At 38.5% G+C, this 24,607-nt stretch overlaps 1 protein-coding gene and 2 pseudogenes across 25 annotated transcripts in view; all 3 read left to right on the forward strand.

Annotated features, from left to right (window-relative positions):
- Nucleotides 1–24,607, forward strand: part of MAP2K5 (mitogen-activated protein kinase kinase 5) — a 279,080-nt gene that overhangs the window by 69,140 nt on the left and 185,333 nt on the right. For all 25 annotated transcript variants that reach the window (XR_013520769.1, XR_013520770.1, XR_013520771.1 and 22 more), the window contains one exon: nucleotides 17,480–17,519. Coding sequence is in view for 22 of the 25 variants with exons in the window: in XM_054239383.2 (XP_054095358.1) it covers nucleotides 17,480–17,519 (40 nt within the window). In the remaining 3 variants the exon portion in view is untranslated. The remainder of the gene's footprint in view (nucleotides 1–17,479; nucleotides 17,520–24,607) is intronic.
- LOC108593367 (10 kDa heat shock protein, mitochondrial pseudogene) lies at nucleotides 8,213–8,650 on the forward strand (annotated as a pseudogene).
- LOC128928737 (heterogeneous nuclear ribonucleoprotein A1-like 2) lies at nucleotides 14,529–15,887 on the forward strand (annotated as a pseudogene).

Here is a 24,607-nt window from a genome sequence, read left to right on the forward strand (position 1 = left end):
AATGAAGATAAAGTGCCTCTCTCCAGCCTGACAAAAGCCATTTCTTTGTTGAATGGTAGCTGCAGCGAAAGTAAATAAATGAATGGACAGCAATCACAGCCTAGTTGATGAAACTGTTCAATTAAAGCACAGGCATTTACATGGTGTAATTTCCCTAAATTGCCAATGAGCCCCTTTAGACACAACCAGTGTTCAAATTGATTTCAGCATTGATTTTGGCTGAAGCTGATAAATTTCTGCTTGTTAGTTAAAGTAATTTTGCAGAAGACTTTGTACTGCAGTATTGAAGTGTTCATTTAGCTGATGGTTAAAAGAGGAGTTATTTACAGAGGCCTCTACTGTTGTTCTGAGATGGGACAATTCCCCAATCATCTTTTACTTTTAATTTTTTAGGCTTCAGTATACCAATCAATAGGTGATTGAAACTGATTAAAACTTATCCAACCAGCTGCCTATGGCAGTTTAATTAGAAGCTGGATGATTCTTAAATTAAAGTTGTCTTATTTTCATTGCAAAGCTATCTTCCAGAAGAGTAAGGGACTAACAGTGCTGAAAACTTAAAAGATTGGCTTTGCTAAGGTAGCTTGCAGATGTTAAATCACTCTATAGTTATTCCTAAGACAATTCAAAAATGTATCAGAGAGTTTGCTTTTATGGAGATTAGAAGTAATAATATGCTTACATGCCAGACAAGGAATGTTTGTTTCATTTGGTCGAAGAGATTACCTATAGTATAATGATATATGGGAAAGACCAGCTATTTGGGATATATCTATTATTTCATAAGCAAGATGAATGCTTGAGCTTATTTTTAAACACTGTAATGCAGGATGAAACTAGCCATCATGATATCCTCTGCATCTGGCCCCTGGAAACCATCAGCTTTGAATTTATATTTTTATTCTGTTTTAAGGTCTTGATTAAAATAAATCTCTATTGAATGAAAAACCAGTATTTTTTTTATAAGTCCATGTTGACTTGTCAACGGTATTGTGGGCAGGATTAGAGGAGAGATTTTTGCTCCTCCTTAGCTCCCTAGGGATGCTTCCCTATACTCATTTTATCTAGTGTGGGACAATTTCTTGAGTTTTTAATGGAAATGGGTTAATATTTTCGTCATAGGGGACATATTACATCTGGTATTATGGGGAGGAAGGGAAGGAATGGCTCACTTTTCAGAGATGCATTTACTCTTTGACCCACTAGGGTACTATTTAGTGTTCTAGAAGAGGTAATTTAGTAAATTGTACCCCAGTGGCCTGAAAAAGTTAATGCAGGTCTGAAAAGTGAGCCATTCGATCGATTTTCCCTATTGCTTTTAAAAAAGCAACACTGACCATATCCGGAGAATGTTGAAGACAACTGAAATTACAGGATCTAGAAGCAACCAGTTTATTTTCGCACAAAGCTTTGTTGGGACGTGCACTGGATTTGGCTTTGGAGGACCAGAATCTACTTCCCACTCCAGTACTTACAGAGAAGAATCTTGAAGCAGTCAGTACCCTCACCAAGCCTTAGTTTCCTCATCAATAAAGTGAGGATATTAATAATATCTACCTCACAAATTTTTGTGCAAATCAAATAACTTTATGTAAAATATTTTATAAACTCTAAAGCACAATAGAATATTTATTAGAATAAGGGGGTTTTTTCAAGTAGCTGTTTATCTGATTTTGGAAAGTAATTTATTCTTAGTTTTCCCAGAAACTGTAAGCAGAGATTACATGGTATCAAGTTGTTTCAGGAGAGAGTTTCCTAGCTAGTTAATCCTCAAGGTATTTCTATTTTTCCCCCCACAAATATTACCTAACTATTACTTTTCTTTCCTTCATTCTCATCTTTAGGCTTTATATCTCTTGCTTCTCTGTTTGCCCACTACATTCTTTCAGAATCCTTGATCAAGAGATCAGTTTGATCTCAAAGGTATTCAGACCATATATTAAAAGACATTACTCTAGTTGATGTGGAGAGTGTTAAAGGCTTGAACCAGGCCACATCAACTTACGGAAGAAATACGGAGGTGGTGATGACCACATTCACTCTGAGGCCGGGGTGGGAGTAGAAAGGGGTGTGTAGCCAGAGTGAGCAGAAAGAAGAAATGAGCAGATGTAGGGTTACAGTAGCTTTTCTCTTACTGAAAATCTAACCTAGCCAAGTTCCCCATATCATAGATCAAGTTGATTTATGAGCCCTATGTACAGTCAGTATCTTGAAATTAATATGTGACCTAATAACATATTTGACTTGAGACCCAAACAGTATCAGGGGCTCTGTTTCTTTTGTTTTCTTTCTTTTTTTCCCCTGAGATGGAGTTTTCACTCTTGTTGCCCAGGCTGGAGTCTAATGGCATGATCTTGGCTCTCTGCAACCTCTGCCTGCCGGGTTCAAGTGATTCTCCTGCTTCAGCCTCCTGAGTAGCTGGGATTACAGGTGTGTGCCAGCACGCCTGCATAATTTTTTGTATTTTTAGTAGAGACGGGGTTTTGCCATGTTGGCCAGGCTAGTCTTGAACTCCTGACCTCAAGTGATCTGCCCAGCTCGGCCTCCCAAAGTACTGGGATCACAGGCATGTACTAGCATGCCTGCATAATTTTTTGTATTTTTAGTAGAGTCGGGGTTTTGCCATGTTGGCCAGGCTAGTCTTGAACTCCTGACCTCAAGTGATCTGCCCAGCACGGCCTCCCAAAGTGCTGGGATTATAGGCGTGAGCCACCGCACCCGGACTTTTTAACCACAGGTTATTTTGCAATCAGTAGTCAAGCATCTGTAATGGGTCTTTAGGCAGAAGGAAGGTTGGCAAAGACTGCTATCTGAACTAGTACAGTTTACATAAAAGCTGCTTTTTACAACTGCTGTTTACTTTGGAGTTTCTATTTTAACAGCTAGAGCCTGGCTAATGCGTTTATTACGGAAGGCAACAACTGTCAGTGTTGATTTCCCTGAAACCATCTGAAGTATTTCCGTGGATGGCTATTTATGTGACAGCATACTGAAACTTCGAAGCTTGGCCATTAGTCCTAAACGTGTTAATAAAATCTACCTTCAAATAAACCTACCAAGTGAACAATTTCTAAAAAGACCAAGTGATTAGAGGATTAAATTTCAATTTAAAAATTTAAATTTATTTAATTTAAAATTTAAAAATTATATTTTTCATTAGCTGAACCACAACTGGTTTACATGTGGTTACTGAAACCCTATCATTGCATTAAAAGGTGACAGCTAGAGGGTTTTAAAATTAATCTCACAAGATACTAAATGATTTTTGTTTTGTTTGTATCAGTATTTGTACACTCACGCACTTTTATATGGCAGAGAAGTGTTTTGCTTGTTTTGTATTGTGTTCAGAGTTGTTCAGCCTTATAATCTTTTGGAAAAATGTACAATCAACTCTCAGATTACTTGTTTTAAGTAGGAGACTCAGTCTCATGTTGTAGGTATCTCCTAATAGTTTAACCGTCTTGATTTCTGCCATCTCCTTTCTTTTTGTTTTAGTTTTCCTTTTGTCAACACTATAAAGTCTTTGAAATTGAAAACTTCTGAATTGAAGAAAGACTTCTATCTTGTTATTCTAAATTTACCTAAAAGCAGAGGCTTTTTTGGTAAATAAGTAAAATGTCATACAAAGAGCAAAGAAGCATCATCTGTAAGTATAGAAACTGATGATCCTACAGTATATTAGCTTTAACAAATGCCATATGTTTTAATAAGGTAGTAGATTTAATAATTGAACCTGAGTGTGACCAACTTGTAACTTTCTGTGCCAATGAGGAGAATTAAGAGTTGCATTTTAGACAATGGTTTCTCTTGTTGTGATCAAACTTTTTTATAATGAATCAGATGTCAGAGAGCTTTCTTTTCCTTTGTCTCTTTACCTCTGCCCTGTTCTCTGAGGGTCGTCCTATAAATCCCTAGGGCATTCAAGAGAATAGAGACTCAGGGAATGCAGGCTATCTCACAAGCCATGCAATCTTTGCATAAAAAAGAACTGATGTTACTATTTGAGAGAGGGAGCTGTCTCTGCAGTGAGCTAACAACAACAAATAAATTGGTAACTTTTATTTATTTTAAAATAGACTTTGCTCACCTTTTTTCTTGTCCAGGGAACAAAATAACAATGACTTTCTTTCCTGCTTACCTAGAATAAGACCATCCCTTTTTAATTACTGGTTATTTCTTGAGCCAAATCCTAACCATTGCTTTCACTATTTTAGTGACTGGATTATTTTCTTAGGTTTCCTATGCATTTGGAGAACCTGTCAACAACTGATAACCCTCTATAAATAATTCACAAAGTAATTGTGTCCCTCTTTTCACTAACCTGCTTTGAAGTATGTTATGTGAGAAGTAGAATTTAAGTCAGTGGCATTTAGTTCACATAGTTAATGAAGGAAGTGCCCTGTGTCCTTCATAAAACAGTGGTAATACTGTCATTTCAGGCTTCCGGTTTTGCCATTGTGATTAAAAGTCATTATACATGCAATTATGCTCCAGGTCTTTTCTCCAAGAGGCAAAAAAGAGGTCTTTTCATACTCATCTTGATAACTATTTTGTTAATAAATTGACATTTATGACATAGGATATTGTCAGTTGTGCTGAAACCTGAAATGTTTATAGTCAGATTATAGGCCAGCCTTCCCATTCTTTCTTTAATTATATCCTGCCTCACCATCACTAGAAAAGCACATATGCTCCCTGTTATAAATTCTTTCTGCTCATAATTTAAAATAATTTGATTGGAATATGTTTAGAAATTAATACCCAGAATAGTGTCATAGAAAAATAGATGCGTACTTTAATTATATGAGATTGTACCAGCTTTATCAGAAAATATATGATCACCTCTAGGTTATTTATTTTGTGAACAGGAGTCAGCTGGGATGATTCCTATTTTTTTGGTTCTCCTAGAATTTGAAATTCTAGGCATAAATAATTTTAGTAAACATGGTAAAATCCAGATGCAATTGATCTTACGCATGGCATAAATTTGTGTAGGAGTCCAGATGTTGGAATGTGAACACAGGTTGTTTCTCCCTTATGTCCTGTGTGGACTTTTTAAACATGTTATTTTTACATATTTACTTTCCTTTTTATTTTTTGATACAGGGTCTCACTCTGTCACCTAGACTGGAGTGCAGTGGTATGATCATGGCTCACCGTAGCCTCTACCTCCCAGGTTCAAGTGATCCTCTCACCTCACTTCCCAAGTAGCTGGGACCACAGGCATGCGCCACCATGCCCAGCTAATTTTTTTTTCATTTTTTGTTGAGATGAGGTATCACTTATTTTGCCCAGGCTGGTCTTGAACTCTTGGACTCACGCAATCCTCCCACCTCAGCCTCCCAAAGTGTTGGGATTACAGATGTGAGCCACTGTGCCCTGCCTATTTTCCTTACCTTTAAAGATTATTATAGAAATTCAAATTATTCTTTGTAATTATGTATCTTTTAATAAATTCTCAACAGTTTAGATGAAGGCGAGCACACCTCTAACCCTATATGTATTATACTAGATTCATCTTTAAAATTTCAAAGAGCAGATAATATAATCAGTTAGATTTGTCCCTAGGTATTGCTTTTGAAATCAGCCACATGGTTTTTGAACACTTTGTGCAAGGTACTTCACTTGGCAGTGGGGAAGATACAGACAGCATCAACTGTCATGGCCTCAGGGGAGACCCCATTCTTTGGTGTCTGTTGTTAGCTTACTGTTTGTACGTTCTCATCTTCTTTACTGTTTTCTTCTCATCTTTCTGACCTCTGAATTTTGAGAGCCTCAGTCCCAGTCCTTACACCTCTTCTCTGTTTAACTCACTTCCTAAGTGAGCTTGGCTTTACATGTCATCTGTATGCTGAGGAAGTACAAATGTATGTCTTCAGCCCTGGCTTGTGTCCTGAATTTCAGACTCATATCTGATTACCAGTTGGATGTCCTCTAGACATTTCAAAATATCTAAAACTGCACTGTTGATTTCTTTGGAAACCTGCTTTATTTACACCTTTTCCCACCTCAGTAGTTGGAAACTCTATGCTACGGGTTGCTAACGACAAAAACTTTGTAGTCTTTCTTTATGCTGCTTTTATTCTCAGATTATATATACATTTATCCACAAATTTTGTGTGTTCTTCCTCAGTATTTCAAGAAGCTGATCACCTTTCATTACTCTTTTCTTGCTACCCTATTCAAAACCACTATTACTGCTTGCTAGGATTTTACTGCAAAAGCTCCCAAGTAGCCTCCCAGTTTCTGTCCTTGCTTTCCTGCAATGTGTTCTCTCCACTCAGCAGCGAAAGTGATCTCTTAAAAATATTAGGTCTCCCTTTCTGTTCATGACCTCTTACATCGCTTGGAATAAGTCAGAGTCCTCGCCATGGCCTAAATGGTGTTACACAGTCTGTTTTCCCATTACCTCTCTGACTCATTTCCCTCAGCTAGCCCTCTTGCTGATTCCACTTCTGCATATGTGTCAAACACACATTTCTACCTTGGGCTTCTGAACTGCTGTTTCCTCTACCTGGAATCCTATTCCCCTAGATGTCCGAATGGTGTGCTTCCATACTGTTCACATGTAACCTGAAGAGAGAGGCATTTCCCGACTTTCTCCCCAACCCTAATATCAAATAGCATGTCCCTACTCTTTATCAGTCTCTATATCCTTACCTTTATTTTTTTCAATGTGCTTACCCCACCTGACATATTGTATATGTATTTGATTATTGTCAGTCAGCCCCTATTAGAAGGTAACTTCACAAGGTCAGGACTTGGTCTCATTTGTTCTCTGCTGTATCCACACTGCCTAGCTTATTGCCTAGCAATCAGAGACATGCATTAAGTATTTATTAAGAATATAAATTTAGGATCTAATCTAAGAGAGGAGTATATCGTAATCTGTGATAGAGGTTGAGCATATAGTAATGAATAAAATGGACCTTGACCCTGCCCTTGAAACTTAGAGTAAAGTAGAAGATAATGTAGACCCTACATTAAGAATTTACAGCATAGTTAGGTTATTAGAGTTTACAATATAGTTTAAAAGGTGGACACCATGCCTGTAATCCCAGCACTTTGGGAGGCCAAGGTAGGAGGATCGCTTGAGGCCAGGAGTTCAAGACCAGCCTGGGCAACATAGTGAGACACTTGTTCTACAAAAAAAAAAAAAAAAAAAAATTAGCCAGTCATGGTGGTGCTCTCCTGTAGTCTCAGCTACTCAGGAGGCTGAGGCAGGTTGATTGCTTGAGGCCAGGAGTTCAAGACCAGCCTGGGCAACATAGTGAGACCCCATTCTGCAAAAAATAAAAATAAACATTAGCCAGGCATGGTGGTTCACTCCTGTAGACCCAACTACTGAGGAGGCTGAAGCAGGAGGATAACTTGAGCCCAAGAGTTCGAGACTGCAGTGACCTATTATTGTGATACTCTACTCCAGCCTGGGTGATGGAGTAAGACCCTGTCACTTAAAAAAAAAATACTAATATGTTGGGTGTAGTGGCTCACGCCTGTAAAACCCAATGCTTTGGGAGGCTGGGTCAGGAGTTTGAAACCAGCCTGACCAACACAGTGAAACCCTGTCTCTATTAAAAATGTGAAAATTAGCCAGATGTGATGGTGGGCACCTGTAATCCCAGCTACTCAGGAGGCTGAGGCAGGAGAATCGCTTGAATCTGGGAGGTGGAGGTTGCAGTGAGCCGAGAATGCGCCACTGCACTCTAGCCTGGGTAACAGAGTGAGACTCTGTCCCAAAACAAAAACAAAAAACCTCTACTAATAAAGTGTATACCTGTGAATTTAAATAACTGTTGAAACAAAAATTTTTAATAAGAACTTATAAATCAATAGAGTAGTTGATGCCAATGAATAAATGAAATCACAGGGTAGGAAATCTAGAAGGTAGGGAAGTAAGTAGAAATAAATGAATGGAATACAGTTGAATCCAGAGAGGAATAAAATGAAAGAAGGCGTGGTGACCATTTAAGTAAATCTGACTGGTATAAGACAATGATAGTACTAATTTCACAATGAAGTGAAACGAAAAGACTGGACAGAATAATATGTTAAGATGAGAAGGGCTTGATTGAAGTTAAAACATGCTAAGATTTTTATATTGTTTAGGAGAAGGATATAGATAGCAATTAACTTTAATTTTGTCATGTCAGATGTGATTGTTAAAAATAATACGGGTAGGCCAGAGCAGAGTACGAGGCTGAGGCAGAGGGAGTCATGGCAGGACAGGCGTTTAGAAAGTTTCTCCCACTCTTTGACCGAGTATTGGTTGAAAGGAGTGCTGCTGAAACTGTAACCAAAGGAGGCATTGTGCTTCCAGAAAAATCTCAAGGAAAAGTATTGCAAGCAACAGTAGTCGCTGTTGGATCGGGTTCTAAAGGGAAGGGTGAAGAGATTCAACCAGTTAGCATGAAAGCTGGAGATGAAGTTCTTCTCCCAGAAAAGGGAGGCACCAAAGTAGTTCTAGATGACAAGGATTATTTGCTATTTAGAAATGGTGACATTCTTGGAAAGTACGTAGACTGAAATAAGTCACTATTGATATGGCATCAATGTGAAGCTGCCCATTCCACTGAAGTTCTGAAATCTTTCATCATGTAAATAATTTCCATATCTCTTTTATAATAAACTAATGGTAACTGATGACAAAAAATAATAAGATGGGTAACTAAAACAGTGAATAGAATGTATAACTTCAAATAGATGGATAAAGGGAGAATATTCAGTACAATAGAGGAAGAGAGAAGGCAATAGGTGTAAAGTAAATGAATTAGGTGCTAGAAATAAATCCAAATATATCAGTAATTACAATAAATATAAGTAGGGTAATATTAGCAGCTAATAGATTGCATTTTAAAAAATACAGCTGTGTGCTATTTTAGACTATATTGGGAGAAATTTCTACAATACCAAGACACACACAGCAAAGTTGAAAGGAAAGGGTGGGGGAAGATACCTGGCAAAAACTAATCAAAAGAAAGCTATTGTGGTTATACTAACATAAGACAAAATAGGCCTTAAGACAAAAAGTATTATAGAGAAATGTTATGAAAATACAAATATTTACAACCAAACCACAAATACCATGTATTAATATGAAAACTCATGAGATGCACCAAAGTAATTCTTAAGGGATAGGTTTATATACATACCTTAGTAAAGAATAACTGGGTCTTATACACTTAGCATCTAACTCAAGAAAATCAGTGAGGTGGGACAGGAAGTAAACCCAAAGAAAGTGGAAGGAAAGAAATACTAAAGACAAAAGTTATTAAGTGAAAATTCAAGAAATAATTCAACAAAACTAAAAGCTGGCTCCTTGGAAAAACTTATCAAATATAACAGAAGACAGTAACAAAATTAGGAATAAAAAAGAAACATAATTCTAGACACAGCAGCAATTTTAGAAAATAGGAGGATCCAGTGAATAACTTTATGACAATAAATCTGAAACACAAAATGGGCAGTTTCTTAGAAAAACTTAATGAAATTGTCTTAAAAATAAAAACCAAAATAGACCTAGAGCAATTAAAAAAATTTAGTCATTCAAATATTTAATGATTTTTTTGTAAAATGTGCCTGATGTCATTTTAGGCAATGGAGATAATAGCAGTGAACAAAAAATACCAAAAGTCTATGTTTTCATGGAGCTTCCTTTGTTGTAGTGGGAGACGTAATTAATACATTTATCAGGTGTTGCTAATTCTGTGAAGAAGAAAGAAAATGGCCAGGCACGCTGGCTCATGCCAGTAATCCCAGCACTTTGGGAGGCCAAGGCAGGCGGATCACCTGAGGTCAGGAGTTCCAGGCTATCCTGGACAACGTGGTGAAATGTTGTCTTAACCAGCTGTGGTGGCACACCCCCGTTGTCCCAGCTACTAAGGAGCCTGAGGCAGGAGAATCTCTTGAACTCGGGAGGCGGAGGTTGCCGTGAGCTGATATTGTACCACTGCATACCAGCCTGGGCGACAGAATGAGGCTCCATCTAAGAAAAAAGAAAAAGTGAGGGGAGAATGTGCTGTTTTATGTAGGAAAGCCAAAGAAACCATACAGGACCTGAAGGAAGCAAGAGAGCAAGCCGGGTATGTATTAGAGAAAGTGGCCCAGGCCTTAGGAGTAGGTGCAAAGGACTTGAGGCAGGAGCATGTTTGGTAGAACAGAACTGAGTATGGTGTATAAGGGAGACAGGCAGAAGCAGAGATCAGTGAGGTACCAGGGGCCAGGTGATAAAATTTTTGCAGACTTTTGACTCAGCAGTTAGAAATCTACCTATGAAATGGGGATGAGTATAATAACTTCTACTCATAAGATTATAAAGTTAATGAATTAAATGGATGTGGATTTTCTTTTTTGTAAAGGACTATCCAGGTGTAGTAGTAATTTGTCAAATATTTCATCCAGAAGTAGTAATTTGTGGAACATTTATGAAGGAGCACCTGCCATAGGCCAGGACATGTGCTAAGCATGAAGAATACAAAGATGATTAATACATGGCAGTGCTCACTGCCATTAATGGGGACAGGCACATAAATACTTTTCTGTAGTGTGCTAATGGCAGTAATAGAGCACATAATGTTTGAAGAGTAGAAGTACCATCGAAGTTTAACTTTGTAGCATTTATAAGAAAGCTTATTGGCTGGGCGCGGTGGCTCACGCCTGTAATCCCAGCACTTTGGGAGGCGGAGGCAGGTGGATCACTTGAGGTCAAGAGATCAAGACCATCTTGGTCGAAAAGGTGACACCCCGTCTCTACTAAAGATACAAAAAATTAGCTGGGCATGGTGGCACGTGCCTGTAATCCCAGCTACTCGGGAGGCTGAGGCAGGAGAATTGCCTGAACCCAGGAGGCGGAGGTTGCGGTGAGCCGAGATCGTGCCATTGCACTCCAGCCTGGGTAACAAGAGCGAAACTCCGTCTCAAAAAAAAAAAAGCTTATTAAAAGGACGTATATAGATATTTTTAGGGTAGCTTATGTTTTCCTATTTATTAACCCAAGGAGAATGAAAACATGGCCTTCTCATGATTGTTTAGTGATGTTTCTGCTGAGATGAATACCTGAGTGGCATACTTACCACACCTATCTGTAGTGCGAATAAACTATAGTAGTGGGCAAGACAAACAGGGTAAGAAATCTACAATTTGGAACATGGTATATCCATAGCATTTCAGATGGCTGTTTTAATTCTGTCTCCAAAGTTGGTTCAACATGAAGTAATACTACTCATTAGTTTTTCTTAATAAATGATATATTGCAAACTTCTGCCATTTCTTTGTTGTTAAAGCTTTATTTGAGGCTCATTTGTAGAGCATATAGCCTAACTGGCACGTAGACACTACTGCTCTGTTTTGGCAGCTTTCATTCTCAAATCACTCAGCTAGTCTGAAAACTTCCTACCTTCCTAACATTTCATTCATGCTTACGAGTCCTAGCCATAATATTATCTTATTGGATCCTCACAACTCTGTAAGGTAGAGACTGCTTTCTCTATTCCAGACTAGAGACAACTGAGACTTGGTGAGGTTTACTGACAGGTTCACATGGTTAAGAAGCGGCAGATTCGAGCTGTCAGTGACTTCAGAGCTGACCCCCTTTGCCCTTCTGCCTCCCAGGATAGATTGGCAGTGATTGCAGAATGCTTCCTTGCCTGGAGCAATTTGGATTTAATGGTCTTTAGCCTGATTGAAATAGGTCAGTACCTTTGTAAGTTTTGAATTATGTGTTTCCCTGCCCTGGAATACAGGTAAAAAAATTAAACATCACCATCTAGTTCCTTTAGGTCCTAAAATACGCACACTGTGTCATGGTTCCAGTCTTGGCTTTGCCACTGACTGTGTGAGCTTGGATAAGTTATTTAACCTGGCTTTTGGGTGCTTCTGCTATAAAAGAAGGGGAGTGGATTAAATAATTTTCTCTATTTTCTACCAGCTCAATAAATTATCTGATTCTATTCTCTACCAAGATTAAAGATTAAGATCAACTTCTTTGGTCATCTAGAAACTATTGTTCCAAATGAAATAAGAAAGTATGGATGGTAAGTAAACTTACAGCAGGCTAGTAGCTTTTGCCATCCTAAAGTGCATGTGTTGTGTGCTCAATTTTAAGGGCTGGGATTTTCCCAGAAGGCCTGTGCTGGTCACAAACCAAATGGAACACTCAGAAACTAAGCGTTAAAATATCTCATAAAAATACTTCCTCCATGCACTCATTGGAACAGGTAATTACCGTGGCAACAACAAACTAATTTGAAGTGTTAGCTGTTAATTAAAACATTGCAGAGGTGTATAGTTTGTCTTTTGGTGTAACCAGAGCCTCTATTCAAACTTCATTAATCACTTTACAGTTAATGTGTTGAGGGAGGTCAAGACAATTGAGATGCAGTATCTATTGAAAGTAAACAAATTCCTTTTCTCTAAGTAAATACCATTTGCAAAGTTAAGGGACACACTCGACTCATGGCTGGCATTGCCTTTGTCATCCACTTCTCCTTGATGATTAAATGTTAAATTGGTACTGTCATTGCACTGTAAACCAAACCACATAGCATCTTTATTGCTCGAAATCGAACCCAAACTTCCACGGATGAATTAGCGTGCATCATAATTAAATTATCAAGCCTCCCCTTTTAATTCAGTTCGAAATAGGAGACCTTTCTTTTAGAAAAGAGATCAGCTTTCTTGACAAGCTAATTAAGTTGCCAAACTGTCCAGCATGGTACGTATATTAGACTATCTGCAAATCATTTTCTTATCGCTGCTGCTTGTCTCAAACGCCCACAAGTTGCTTATTCAAGGTACCAACACTGATCTTTTTACAACTTTTGAATCCTTGTATATACATTTAATTATTTGTCTTTATATTTCAGTTCTTTGTTAGTGAATCTAATATATAATATTTTTAAAAGTTGGAAGTGGAAGAATCTGTGATGTGGAAGGGGAAAAATAATATATCACAAAATCTTATGTATTCTATCACCTGTATTTACATGGAATAAACTTACTAATTTCCTTTAAATCACATTTCAGGCCATATTTAAATGGAATGAACTTGATCATTTCCTTTAAGTCACATTTCAGCCCAGGTCCTGTGGCTCACACCTGTAATCCCCACACTTTGGGAGACTGAGGCTGGTAGATCACCTGAGGTCAGAAGTTTGAGACCAGCCTGGCCAACATGGTGAAACACTGTCTCTACTAAAGATACAAAAAATTAGCCAGACATGGTGGTGGGCACCTGTAATCCCAGCTACTTGGGAGGCTGAGGCAGGAGAATTGCTTGAACATGGGAGATGGAGGTTGCAGTGAGCCGAAATCGTTCCACTACACTCTAGCCTGGGTGACAGAGCAAGACTCTGTCTTAAAACAAACAAACAAACAAAAAACATAACATAGGGGATAGGGTTTCACTTATAAAATGTGTATCACTTCATACAAAGTATAAAAAATTATTTAGCTGGACACAGTGGCTCATACCTGTAATCTCAGTGCTTGGGGTGGGAGGGTCACATGAGGCTTGGAGTTTGAGGCCAACTTGGGCAACATAGCAAGACTTCATCGCTTAAAAAACTTAAAAGAAAATTAGCCGGGCATGGTGGTATATTTCTGTCATTACCAGCAATTTGGGAGGCTGAGGTGGGAGGGTCACTTGAACCCAGGAGTTCAAGGTCACAGTGAACTAATAAGATTACAGCAGTGCACTCCAGCCTGGAAGACAGAATGAGATCCTCTCTCTGAAAAATAATAATCATAATTGACTAAAGTTTTGTTATTTTCTATTTCTTTGAGACAGAGTCTTGTTCTGTCGCCCCGGCTGGAGTAAAGTGGCGTGATCATAGCTCACTGCAGCCTGACCTCCTGGGCTCAAGCCTCCCTCCTGCCTCAGCCTCCCTGTAGTCTTTTCAGGGGGACTATAGAGGACTACAGGCACAGTCCATGATGCCAGCTAATTTTTTGTTTTTATTTTTGTAGAGACAGGGTCTCCCTATGTTGCCTAGGCTGGTCTTAATCCCCTGGGTTCAGGTGATCCTCCTGCATTGGCTTCCCAAAGTGCTGAGATTACAGGCATGAGCCACTACGCCCAACCTGACTAAAGTTTTATAAGTAGTATTTAGAAATACCAGTGAGGTGTTATTTAGAGACCATCTTTAGACATTTTCAAAGGTTAAATAATTCTTTGGTAAAGTGAATAATTGTCACCTGATTTTTGTAATCTTGCTTTTCCTTTAATGAGATATACTTGAATTTCTGTATAATTAATTGATATTATAAAAGTTAAGCTTACCCTCCGTAACCGGCTTGACCTTTTTCCACTCAAGTAGGAAAAGCGAAATAAGTAAGTTCTTGTAACATCCATGTATTTTGATAATTATATACATATACTGTATATATGTAGTTTCTTAGTCTTGCCTGAATTTGTAGCATTTAATATGTAAACAATATTACAAATACCTACAGGATCTTAATAACTAAATCATTTCTATAAGTCAGTCACCTTCAAAAAACTCTTGTCAGAGATTGTTAAACTCTGTAAATTTAGTAAAAAGTATTGAATCTATTCTTAAAACAAGTGAATGTTATCATATGTAAATTATATCCCAATAAAGCTGTTAAATTTTGTCAGTCCTTTCTGCCTGTGGATGGCATGGAGGAAACGTCATTAAAGTCTCTCTTCCCCCTGCCATCATGTCTAAGACAGACTCTCCTTAAGAGCCAGAACAGCTGAGGAAGCCCTTTATTGGAGTGAGCTTTGAAACAACGGATGAGAGCCAGAGGAGCCATTTTGAGCAATGGGGAACGCCAACGGACTGTGTGGTCAGGAGAGATCCAAGCGCTCCAGGGGCTTTGGGTTTGTCACCTATGCCACAGTGGAGGAGGTGGATGCAGCCATGAGTGCAAGGCCACACAAGGTGCATGGAAGAGTTGTGGAAACAAAGACAGCTGTCTCAAGAGGAGATTCTCAAAGACCAGGTGCCCACTTAACTGTAAAAAAGTTATTTGTTGGCAGCATTAAAGAAGACGCTGAAGCCAGGCACAGTGGCTCACGCCTGTAATCCTAGCACTTTGGGAGGCCAAGGTGGGTGGATCACCTGAGGTCAGGAGTTCAGGACCAGCCTGGTCATCATGGAGAAACCCCATCTTTAAAAAAAAAAAAAAAAAAAGAAGACACCGAAGAATATCACCTAAGAATTATTTTGAACAGTATGGAAAATTGAAGTGATTGAAATTATGACTGATCAAGGCAGTGACAAGAAAAGGGGCTTTGCCTTTATAACCTTTGATGACCATGACTCCGTGGATAAGTGTCATTCAGAAATACTATACTGTGAATGGCCACAGCTGTGAAACTAGGAAAGCCCTGTCAAAGCAAGAAATGGCTATTGCTTCATCCAGCCAAAGAGGGCAGAGTGGCTCTGGAAACTTTGGTAGTGGTTGTGGAGGTGGTTTCAGTGGGAATGAAAACTTTGGTCATGGCTGAAACTTCGGTGGCTTTGAAGGCAACTGTGGTGGTGGTGGATATGGTGAGCAGTGGGGATGGCTATAATGGATTTGGCAATGATGGAAGCAATTTTGGAGGTAGTGGAAACTACAGTGATTTTGGCAATTTCAATAATCAGACTTCAAGTTTCGGACCCATGAAGGGAGGAAACTTTGGAAGCAGAAGCCCCTATGGTGGTAGAGACCAACACTTTGCCCAACCACAAAACCAAGGTGGCTATGGTGCTTCCAGTAGCAGCAGTAGCTATGGCAGTGGCAGAAGATTTTAATTACTGCCAGGAAATAAAGTTTAGCAGGAGAAGAGAGCCAGAGAAGTGACAGGGAAGCTACAGGTTACAACAGATTTGTGAACTCAGCCAAGCACAGTGGTGGCAGGGCCTAGCTGCTACAAAGCAGGCATGTTTTAGACAAATACTTATGTGTATGGGCAAAAAGCTGGAGGACTGTATTTGTCTAATTGTATAACAGGCTGTTTTAGTTTCTGTTCTGTGGAAAGTTTTTTTTTTTTGCACCCATGCTGTTGATTGCCAAATTTAATAGTCTGATCATTATGCTGAATAAATGTCTTTTAAAAAAAATTTTGTCAGAGCAACCAAATTTTTTGAAAATGTTGTTTCCATGTTGGTAATAGTGGATTATATAAATTTTGGTTTTGGTTTTGTTTTAAGAAAGGGGAAATTCAGGGGCCTGTCAAATATGTTTTACAACTGTGTAGGTGAAGATGAGGAATTCCTGAGGCACTAACTTCTGTTCCCCATTTTCCCTATGCCATTCCCATTATAACACTAACCAGATGAGAGGAAGATCCGTCTGATCTTGGCTAGTGTATAAAATTCTCTACAGGGCAAGATTTTTTAGTTTTTCAAAACGAACTTGCTTCCTTATATTAATATTTTCATGGGCTTGCAATAACAATGTTTGTTTATGTATATGGTTTATTTTGAAATTTTCATCATATAAAAATGTGTCATATTGTTTCTAAATAATGTTCAGAATATCTAGTCCCTACAGTATATGTGTAAAGGCCACCCTTCATTTAAGCAAAAGTTTTAAATGAAACTTAAACTCACTCCTGTACTCCTAGCACTTAGAGTGTCTGAAGTGGGAGCACCACTTGAGGTCAGCAGTTCCAGGCCAGTCTGGGCAACATCCAGAGACCCTGTCTCTAAAAAAAAAAAAAATTATAAAATAGCTGGGCATGGTGGCATGTGCCTATAGTCCTAGCTACTCAGGAGAGTGAAGTGAGAGGATCACTTGAGCTGAGGAGTTTGAAGCTGCAGTGATCTGTGATTATACCACTATATTCCAACCTGGGTATCAGAGTGAGCCCCTGTCTTAGTCAGCCAGTCACTCAGTAAGATAAGCAAACACAAAAGGTCTTGATGGATAGTAATGATATTTTATTTCTGTAAACCTTGTTCTCATTCTTTTTCATAAATGAATAAATTTATATTTATTTAAGTTATAGTTATATCTGTTACTTTGAGCTTGTGTTGATGAACTGTTAGGATATAGTTTATCTGCATGTGTAATTGAAAAAAATAAGCCAAAAAATTGAAAAAGAAAAAAAAAGCAAAATGGCTGTGTATACCGCTTAACATAGAGCTATAGAGAACCCACACACGCTGTGATAGTCCTAAGTGTTCTGGAGCCGGAAGACCTAGGTTTGAGGTCTCAATCTGCCAGTGGTTACTTTGTGCCATTAGGGAAACTGTTTAACTTCTCTGTGCTTCAGAATTCTCATCTATTAAAGGAGGATAATAATATATCAGCATTACCTCAGAGAGTTATTTTAAGGTAATGTATAGTAAATCACTTTGTAAACCATTAAACTCCATATAAATGTAAATTACCTATGTTGTTAGTGTTCTTTGAAAGTACCATGTATCCCATTGCGGCAGAAATGTTTGGATTTACATTTATGTCTTAACCATTTTGTAGATTGTTTAGTGATCCCAAGTGATTTTGTTTTTTTTTCTTCCCATAGAGCATATCATGTCCCGAGCGGCAAAATACTAGCTGTAAAGGTAAGCACTGGATACAGTTTATGAGATTCTTAATGTTCACCTCTTTCCTGTTAGCTTGAGTCACAGATATTGTCAAAGAGGAGATGAAATGGTTTAAGGTTTAGATGGTAGATAGAGAAAGCTGTGGCCCTCTGGTGACATTCAGACACCTGAAGATCTTTTAAGTATGCCTTAAAATAGTCAATTGTAAGCTCTGTGTATTGTGATTCTTCTCGGCAAGAGGAGAAAACTTCTGTGTCACCTGCTAAGTGGCGTTACCTTCTTCCTTGTCATGCAGCTCAAAACCTTACTAGTAATCCTTTTCCTTCTATAAATATGCCACATCCTGTGAATTGCTATATCCTGTTAGAAATTTTACCTGAAATATATTCATTTGCTACTTTCTTTCTCATTTCCATTGCCATGGATTGAGCTCACATGACCTCCTACCTGAACTTTTGAAATAACTTCCTCACCGAACTTTCAGTCTTTTCTTTTCCCATGCACCTTTCACTCTGCCACAGATTTGAGAGGTCAAATCACATATCTGACCATTGCTTTGCTGACTGCCTTCCTCAGTCATCTGCAACATGAAGCTTCAGATGTCTGCTTTCCTTCTGACTCCTTTGGCATACTGAAATACCCAAGCACCACACCTGCCAATAGAGCCAGGCTGCACACAACGCAAGGATGTTCCAGGCAGTGACCTAGGATGCTCCTCACTTGTTCCCTTACAGTTCATAATTCATACTTAATCTCTGCCAAACTCCAGGATCCCAGCGCTGCCATACCACTTTGGATTTGATCTCTGCCACTGCTGGTACTTGATCTTCCCATCATCTTAAATCTCCGAGTTCACTAATGGACTCTGTCTTTAATTGTGCTTCTGATTGAACTGTTTGCTATTGAAGTCCTAACCCCACAGAACCCCGTTTCCAACTCTGGACTCTTAGCTAACAAACTGGTCAGGCCTGCCTTGCCCCTGACCTTCCCCACAAATTGTTCAGGCCCTCTACATATGGGTCCCACCTGCCTTTATAAACATGCCCTCTACTTTGCCAGTCGGTTACTTCCTGTCGTGCCCTTTGTCTCCAGTCTCTGGGCCTTTAGTAATAAAAGCTTTTATTTTTTGAGTTACTACTATATGTCAAGTATGATGCTAGATTTTTTTTTTGGAAACAGGGTCTTGCTCTGCCATCCAGGCTACAGTGCAGTGTCATGATCTCAGCTCACTACAGCCTCCACCTCCCAGGTTTAAGAGATCCTCCCATGTCAGCCTCTTGAGTAGTTGGACCACAGGTGTGCAACACTGTGCCTGGCTGATTTTCTTTGTTTTTTCTAGGGACACGGTCTCACTATGTTTTCCAGGCTGGTTGCGCACTTCTGGGCTTAAGTGATCCTTCTGTGTCAGCCTCCCAAAGTGCTGGGATTATAGGCATGAGCCACCACGCCCAGCTATGCTAGATGTTTTATACCTATTATATTTAATCCTTGAAATTACATAGTAAGCCTGTCTATTTTAGATTAGGAAACTGAAACTCAGGAAGCTGAATTATCAAAGATCACAGAGTTGGAAGAGGTAGGACCAGATGTGAAATCTCCATCTGCCTCCAAAGCCCATCTCCTCTGTGACACCATGCAGCCTTTATACAGCTTACTAACATTGCTCCTCCCTGTGATTTCCATCTATCTTTTCATGGTTCATCTCCAAGATGCCTTTTTAGCTGTCTACAGTGAGAAATTGGTCTCTTTCTCTAACAGTTGTGTAGTGTATATTTCTGCATCTTTTTTCTCATCTAGGAAACTAAGAATCAGAGCAATTACATTGCAATTGCTTATACCTTTTAGTAAGTTGAAACCAAAACTAAGGCTTAGATCCTCTGACTGCTAGTGAAATCCAGAGTTGTTCTTCCATATCACGTCTAGTATAGCACCTAGAATGTGTTATGTGACATTATCAAGTCCAGTTTTAATCAGTTAAATAGCTTGTGAGGAGGTACAGCAGAGCTTCCTTTGAGATGTTTTCTTTGACAGTTCAGCCATTTAAAGTCCATAGAATTGTAGAACTGGAAGTGACCTTGGAAATCATTGGTTATAGCCCCCACATTTTACAGAGGCACTCAGCTCACTGACTGCAGCTCTCTCATTTACGTTGGCACTCAGTGAGTGCAGCGCTGATGTACCACCTTGGCATTGGATTAATTTTTCTGTACCTCCTGAGCTCCCTTTTCAATCAGAGAATACTTCCATTAACTTGAGCACTATTTTCCCATCCATTGAGTTATTTTTTTGGTCCTTTTATGTCAAAAGTCTTAAATTGTTGCTGATGATATATTTAGATAGTCGCCGCTAGGTTATTTACTCCAGGATAGGGGAACACTGTTATAAGTCATCCAGAAATGTATCATTATTTGGCCTTGCCAAGTACATTATACATTTTTTTTATAATTTCATGTATTTTGAATTATGTTTATATAGACTAATATTTAAAATTCTTGTGCATGAGTTGGGTGTGGCAAGGGGCCAACAGCCTTTTCTGGAAAGGATTAAAAGCAATTTTAGAGAAAGGATCTATTTACAAAATAGCTGTTAAAGTAGAGACTGTCAGCCAATGAAAACAGTTGGGATTTACAAATATGCTGTTCACTAGACCTGACCATTCAACTGGGCTTTACAACAAGAACTGTAGTCTATTCACTTTGTATCTCTAGATTTCATCAAATCACACAGAAGATGCTCACACTGAGTTGAATGAATGGGTAATTTAAGAGCAGATTGATTATTGTGATCAAACTTTTGTGTAGCCCTGAGCTTGCTGTAGTTCAGGCACAAACCATGTAACTTATATAATAGTCATAATCTCAGAAAAAGAAATTTACCATTTCTTGAAAACAGGAAGAATTTTTAATTCTTAGAAGTGTGTTAGTTTCCAAATATTTGGAGATTTTCCAGATATCTTTCTATTACTGATTTCTAATTTAATTCCATTGTGGTTACAGAACACCCTTCCTATAATTTGAATTACTTTAAATTTGTTGAGACTTATTTTATGGCTCAGAATATGATCTATTTTGCTAAACAATCCTTGTACACATGAAAAGAATATATAACCTGCTATTGCCTATAATCCCTGCACTTTGGGAAGCTGAGGTAGGTGGATGGCTTGAGCTCAGGAGTATGAGATAAGCCTGGGCAACATGGCAAACCTCTTCTCTACAAAAAAAAAAAAAAAAAATCAGCTGGATGTGGTGGTGTGTGCCTGTAGTCTCAGCTACTTAGGAGGCTAAGAGGGGCTTGCTTGAGCTGAGAAAGTTGAGACTGCAGTGAGCCGTGATCACACCTCTGCAATCTATTCAGGTGACAGAGTAAGACCTCATCTCAAAAAAAAAAAAAAAAAAAAAAAAATATATATATATATATATATATAGTCCTCTGTATAGTGTATTGTAACAATGCCAATTAGATCAAGTTGGCTGATACTGTTATTCAAATCTTCTTTATCTTTACTGATTTTTATCTAGTTGTTCTATCAATTATTTTAAGAGGGGTGTTGAAATACTCAACAGTAATTGTGGCCAATACTTCTGTTATTTTTTACTTAATGTTTTTCGAAGATATTCTTAGATGTATTTATGGTTGTTATGTCCTGTTGATGAACTGGCCTCATTGCCATTATGAAGTAACCTTCTTTGTCTGTGATCATATTCTTTGCTCTAAAATTTATAGTCTGATATTAAATTATAGACTTTATTTTGACTAGTGTTAGCATAATATCTTTTTTTTTTTTTTTTTACTTTTAACCTATTGTGTCATTATTTTTGGAATGTATTTCATGTAGGCAGCATATAGTTGGGTCTTGTTTTTAAATCCAGTTGGATGATCTCTGCTTTTTAAGTGGGGTATTGAAACTATTTACATTTCACGTGATTATTGATATGGTTGGATTCAAATCTATCATTGTGCTCTTTGTTTTATATTTGTTCTGCCTGTCTGCCCCCTTTTTTAAGTGATTGCTTTAGAATTCATAGTAAACATTTTCAGCTTAACAGTCTCCCTGTGTAAATAGTATTGTACCACTTTATAGTCTAGAAGTCTTACAATGGTATATTTTCATTTCTCTCATCCCAGCCTTTGTTTTATTGTCATGTGTTTTACAACTTCATATGCTATAAACCCCAGAATATATTGTCAGTATTTTTGCTTTAGATATTTATCTTTTAAAGACATTTAAAAAGTAAGAAAAATAGTGTTTTATTTTTATTCATGTATTTACCAATTCCAGCTCTCTTCATTCCTTTGTGTGGTTCAGATTTCCATCTGGTATTATTTTCCTTCTGTCTGAATGACTTCTCCCTTCACATTTCATATAGTGTAGGTCTTTTGGGGTTGAATTCTTTCAGCTTTTGTATGCCTAAAAATGTGTATTTCACTTTCATTTTTGGAAGGTATTTTATTTTTTGCTGGATGTAGAATTCTAGGTTGACTGCTGTTTTCTTTCAATATTTTAAAGATTTTGTTTCACTGTTTTCTTTCTTTCTAGTGAGAAGTTTACTGTTGTTTTTCATCTTTGTTCCTCTGTATGTCAGAATTGGCTTCATTCCTGGCCACTTTCAAGATGTTTTCTTTATCACTGGTGTTAAGCAATTTAATTATGATGAGCTTTGATATATTAATGATTTTCTTCATAATTCATGTGCTTGGGGTTTGTTGAGATTCTTTGGATCTGTGAAGTTTTCATCTAATTTGGAAAAATTAGCCATTTTTCTTTAGATAGTTCTCCTTAGCATTGGGAACTTCAGTTGTGTATGTATTATGTCACTTGAAGTTGTCTCAGTGAAATGATGCCCTGTTTGTTTTACTCATTTTTCTGTGTTTCATTTTGTATAGTCTTTTCTGTGTGTCCTCAAGTTCACTGACTTTTTTCTTCTGCATTTTCTAATCTGCTGTTAATCCCTCCCGGTGCATTGTTTCCATTTTAGGTACTGCTTTTTATCCCTAGAGGTTTAGATGGCCTTTTTTTTACATGTTTAATGTCTCCACTTAACATGTTCAAAACTTGTTCTACTTTCTTTTCTTTTTTTTTCATTTTTATAAATAAAGACGGGGTTTCACCATGTTGCCCAGGCTTGTGTCAAATTCCTGTGACAGTTAATATTGTTAACTTGATTGGATTGAAGGATGCAATGTATTGTTCCTGGGTGTGTCTGTGAAGGTGTTAACATTCACAGAGATTAACATTTGAGTTAATGTTAACATAGGAGGTTAACATTTGAGTCAGTGGACTGGGAGAGGCAGACCCACCCTCAATCTGAGTGGGCGCCAGCTAATCAGCTGCCAGCTCAGCTAGGATAAAAGCAGGCAGAAGCTGGAAGTACTTGACTTGCTGAGTCTTCTGGCCTTCAGCTTGCTTTCTTGCTGGTTGCTTCCTGCCCCTGAGCATCAGACTCCAAGTTCATCAGCATTTGGACTCTTGGACTTACACCAGTGATTTGCCAGGTGGCTCTCAGGCCTTCAGCCACATGTCGGCTTCCCTACTTTTGAGGTTTTGAGGCTTGGACTGGCTTCCTTGCTCCTCAGCTTGCAGATGGCCTATTGTGGGACTTCACCTTGTGATCCTGTGAGTCAATACTCCTTAATAAATCCCCTTCTAATATACATCTATCTTATTAGTTCTGTCTCTCTAGAGAACCCTGACTAGTGCAGAAATGGTATTTAGTGACTTTTAAATAGTTTGATCCTTTCAAGGCTTGCTTTTACGTTTTATCAGACAGTACCAGCTCAGTGGTTAGTCTAGAACTAATTTTCCCCGTGCAGCTGAAGTAGTAATCTTGAGTACTGTAACTGTTGCCTTGAGAATTGCAAGGTTTTCCACACTGACTGGTGTGAATACCCAGTATTAATGCCCAATATTAATCTGGAGATTGTTTCTTCTGAGCCTTTCTGGTGGTTTTCTCCCTGGCCTCAGGTGATTTCCTGACATCTATATGCAGATCATTCAATACTCAGCTGAAGAGTCCAGGACCCCATTGGCAGATCTCTGGAGCTCTGGAGCTCTCTCTCAGGTCCTCTGACAGCTCTGTGCCCTCTGCTTCTCTAGTTTCCTTGTCCTCCTCAGACTCTTAGTTTTGTCTTCTCACCTTAGGGAGATGGCCTGGGTTCCCCTCCCTGCACTGGGGCCTGGAGACTTACTCTCGTCAGCAAGCTAGGCAGTCTTAGGGCTCATCTCATTTCTTTTCCATTTTCAGGGATCACTGCCCCATGCTGGCTAATGTCCAATGTCTGGAAGCCTGTTGATTTCTCTCTCTCTCTCTCTGTCTATCTCTCTCTCTCTGTCTATCTCTCTCTCTCTGTCTCTCTCTCTCGTGTGTGTGTGTGTGTGTGTGTGTGTGTGTGTGTGTTTTAGTACCCCTTCCTTTATTTAAATTTAACTTTTAAGTTCTAGGGTACATGTGCAAGTTTGCTATGTAAGTGTACTTGTGTCATGGGTGTTTGTTGTACAGATTATTTTGTCACCCAGGTATTAAGCCTAGTACCTATTAGTTATTTTTCCTGATCCTCTCCCCGCCTCACCCTCCACCCTCTGATAGGCCCCAGTGTGTGGTGTTCCCCTGTATGTCCATGTGTTCTCATAATTTAGCTTCCACTTGTAAGTGAGAACATGCAGTATTTGGTTTCCCGTTCTTGGGTTAGTTTGGTAAAGATAATGACCACCAGCTCCATCCATGTTCCTGCAAAGGACATGATCTCATTGTTTTTTTTGACTACGTACTATTCCATGGTGTATATGTACCACATTTTCTTTATCAAGTCTACCAGTGCTGGGCGTTTAGATTGATTCCATGTCTTTGCTATTGTGAATAGTGCTGCAATGACCATACGCATGCATGTGTCTTTATACTAGAATGCTTTATATTCCTTTGAGTATATACCCAGTAATGGGATTGCTGGTCAAATGGTATTTCTGGTTTTAGGTCTTTGAGGAATCGCTGCACTGTCTTCCACAATGGTTGAATTAATTTATACTCCCACCAACAGTGTTGTATAAGCATTCTTTTTCTCCACAACCTTGCCAGCATCTGTTATTTTTTTACTTTTTTTTTTTGAGTTGG

The sequence above is a fragment of the Callithrix jacchus genome, chromosome 8 (genome assembly GCF_049354715.1).
Source record: "Callithrix jacchus isolate 240 chromosome 8, calJac240_pri, whole genome shotgun sequence".
Taxonomy (NCBI): Eukaryota; Metazoa; Chordata; class Mammalia; order Primates; family Cebidae; genus Callithrix; species Callithrix jacchus.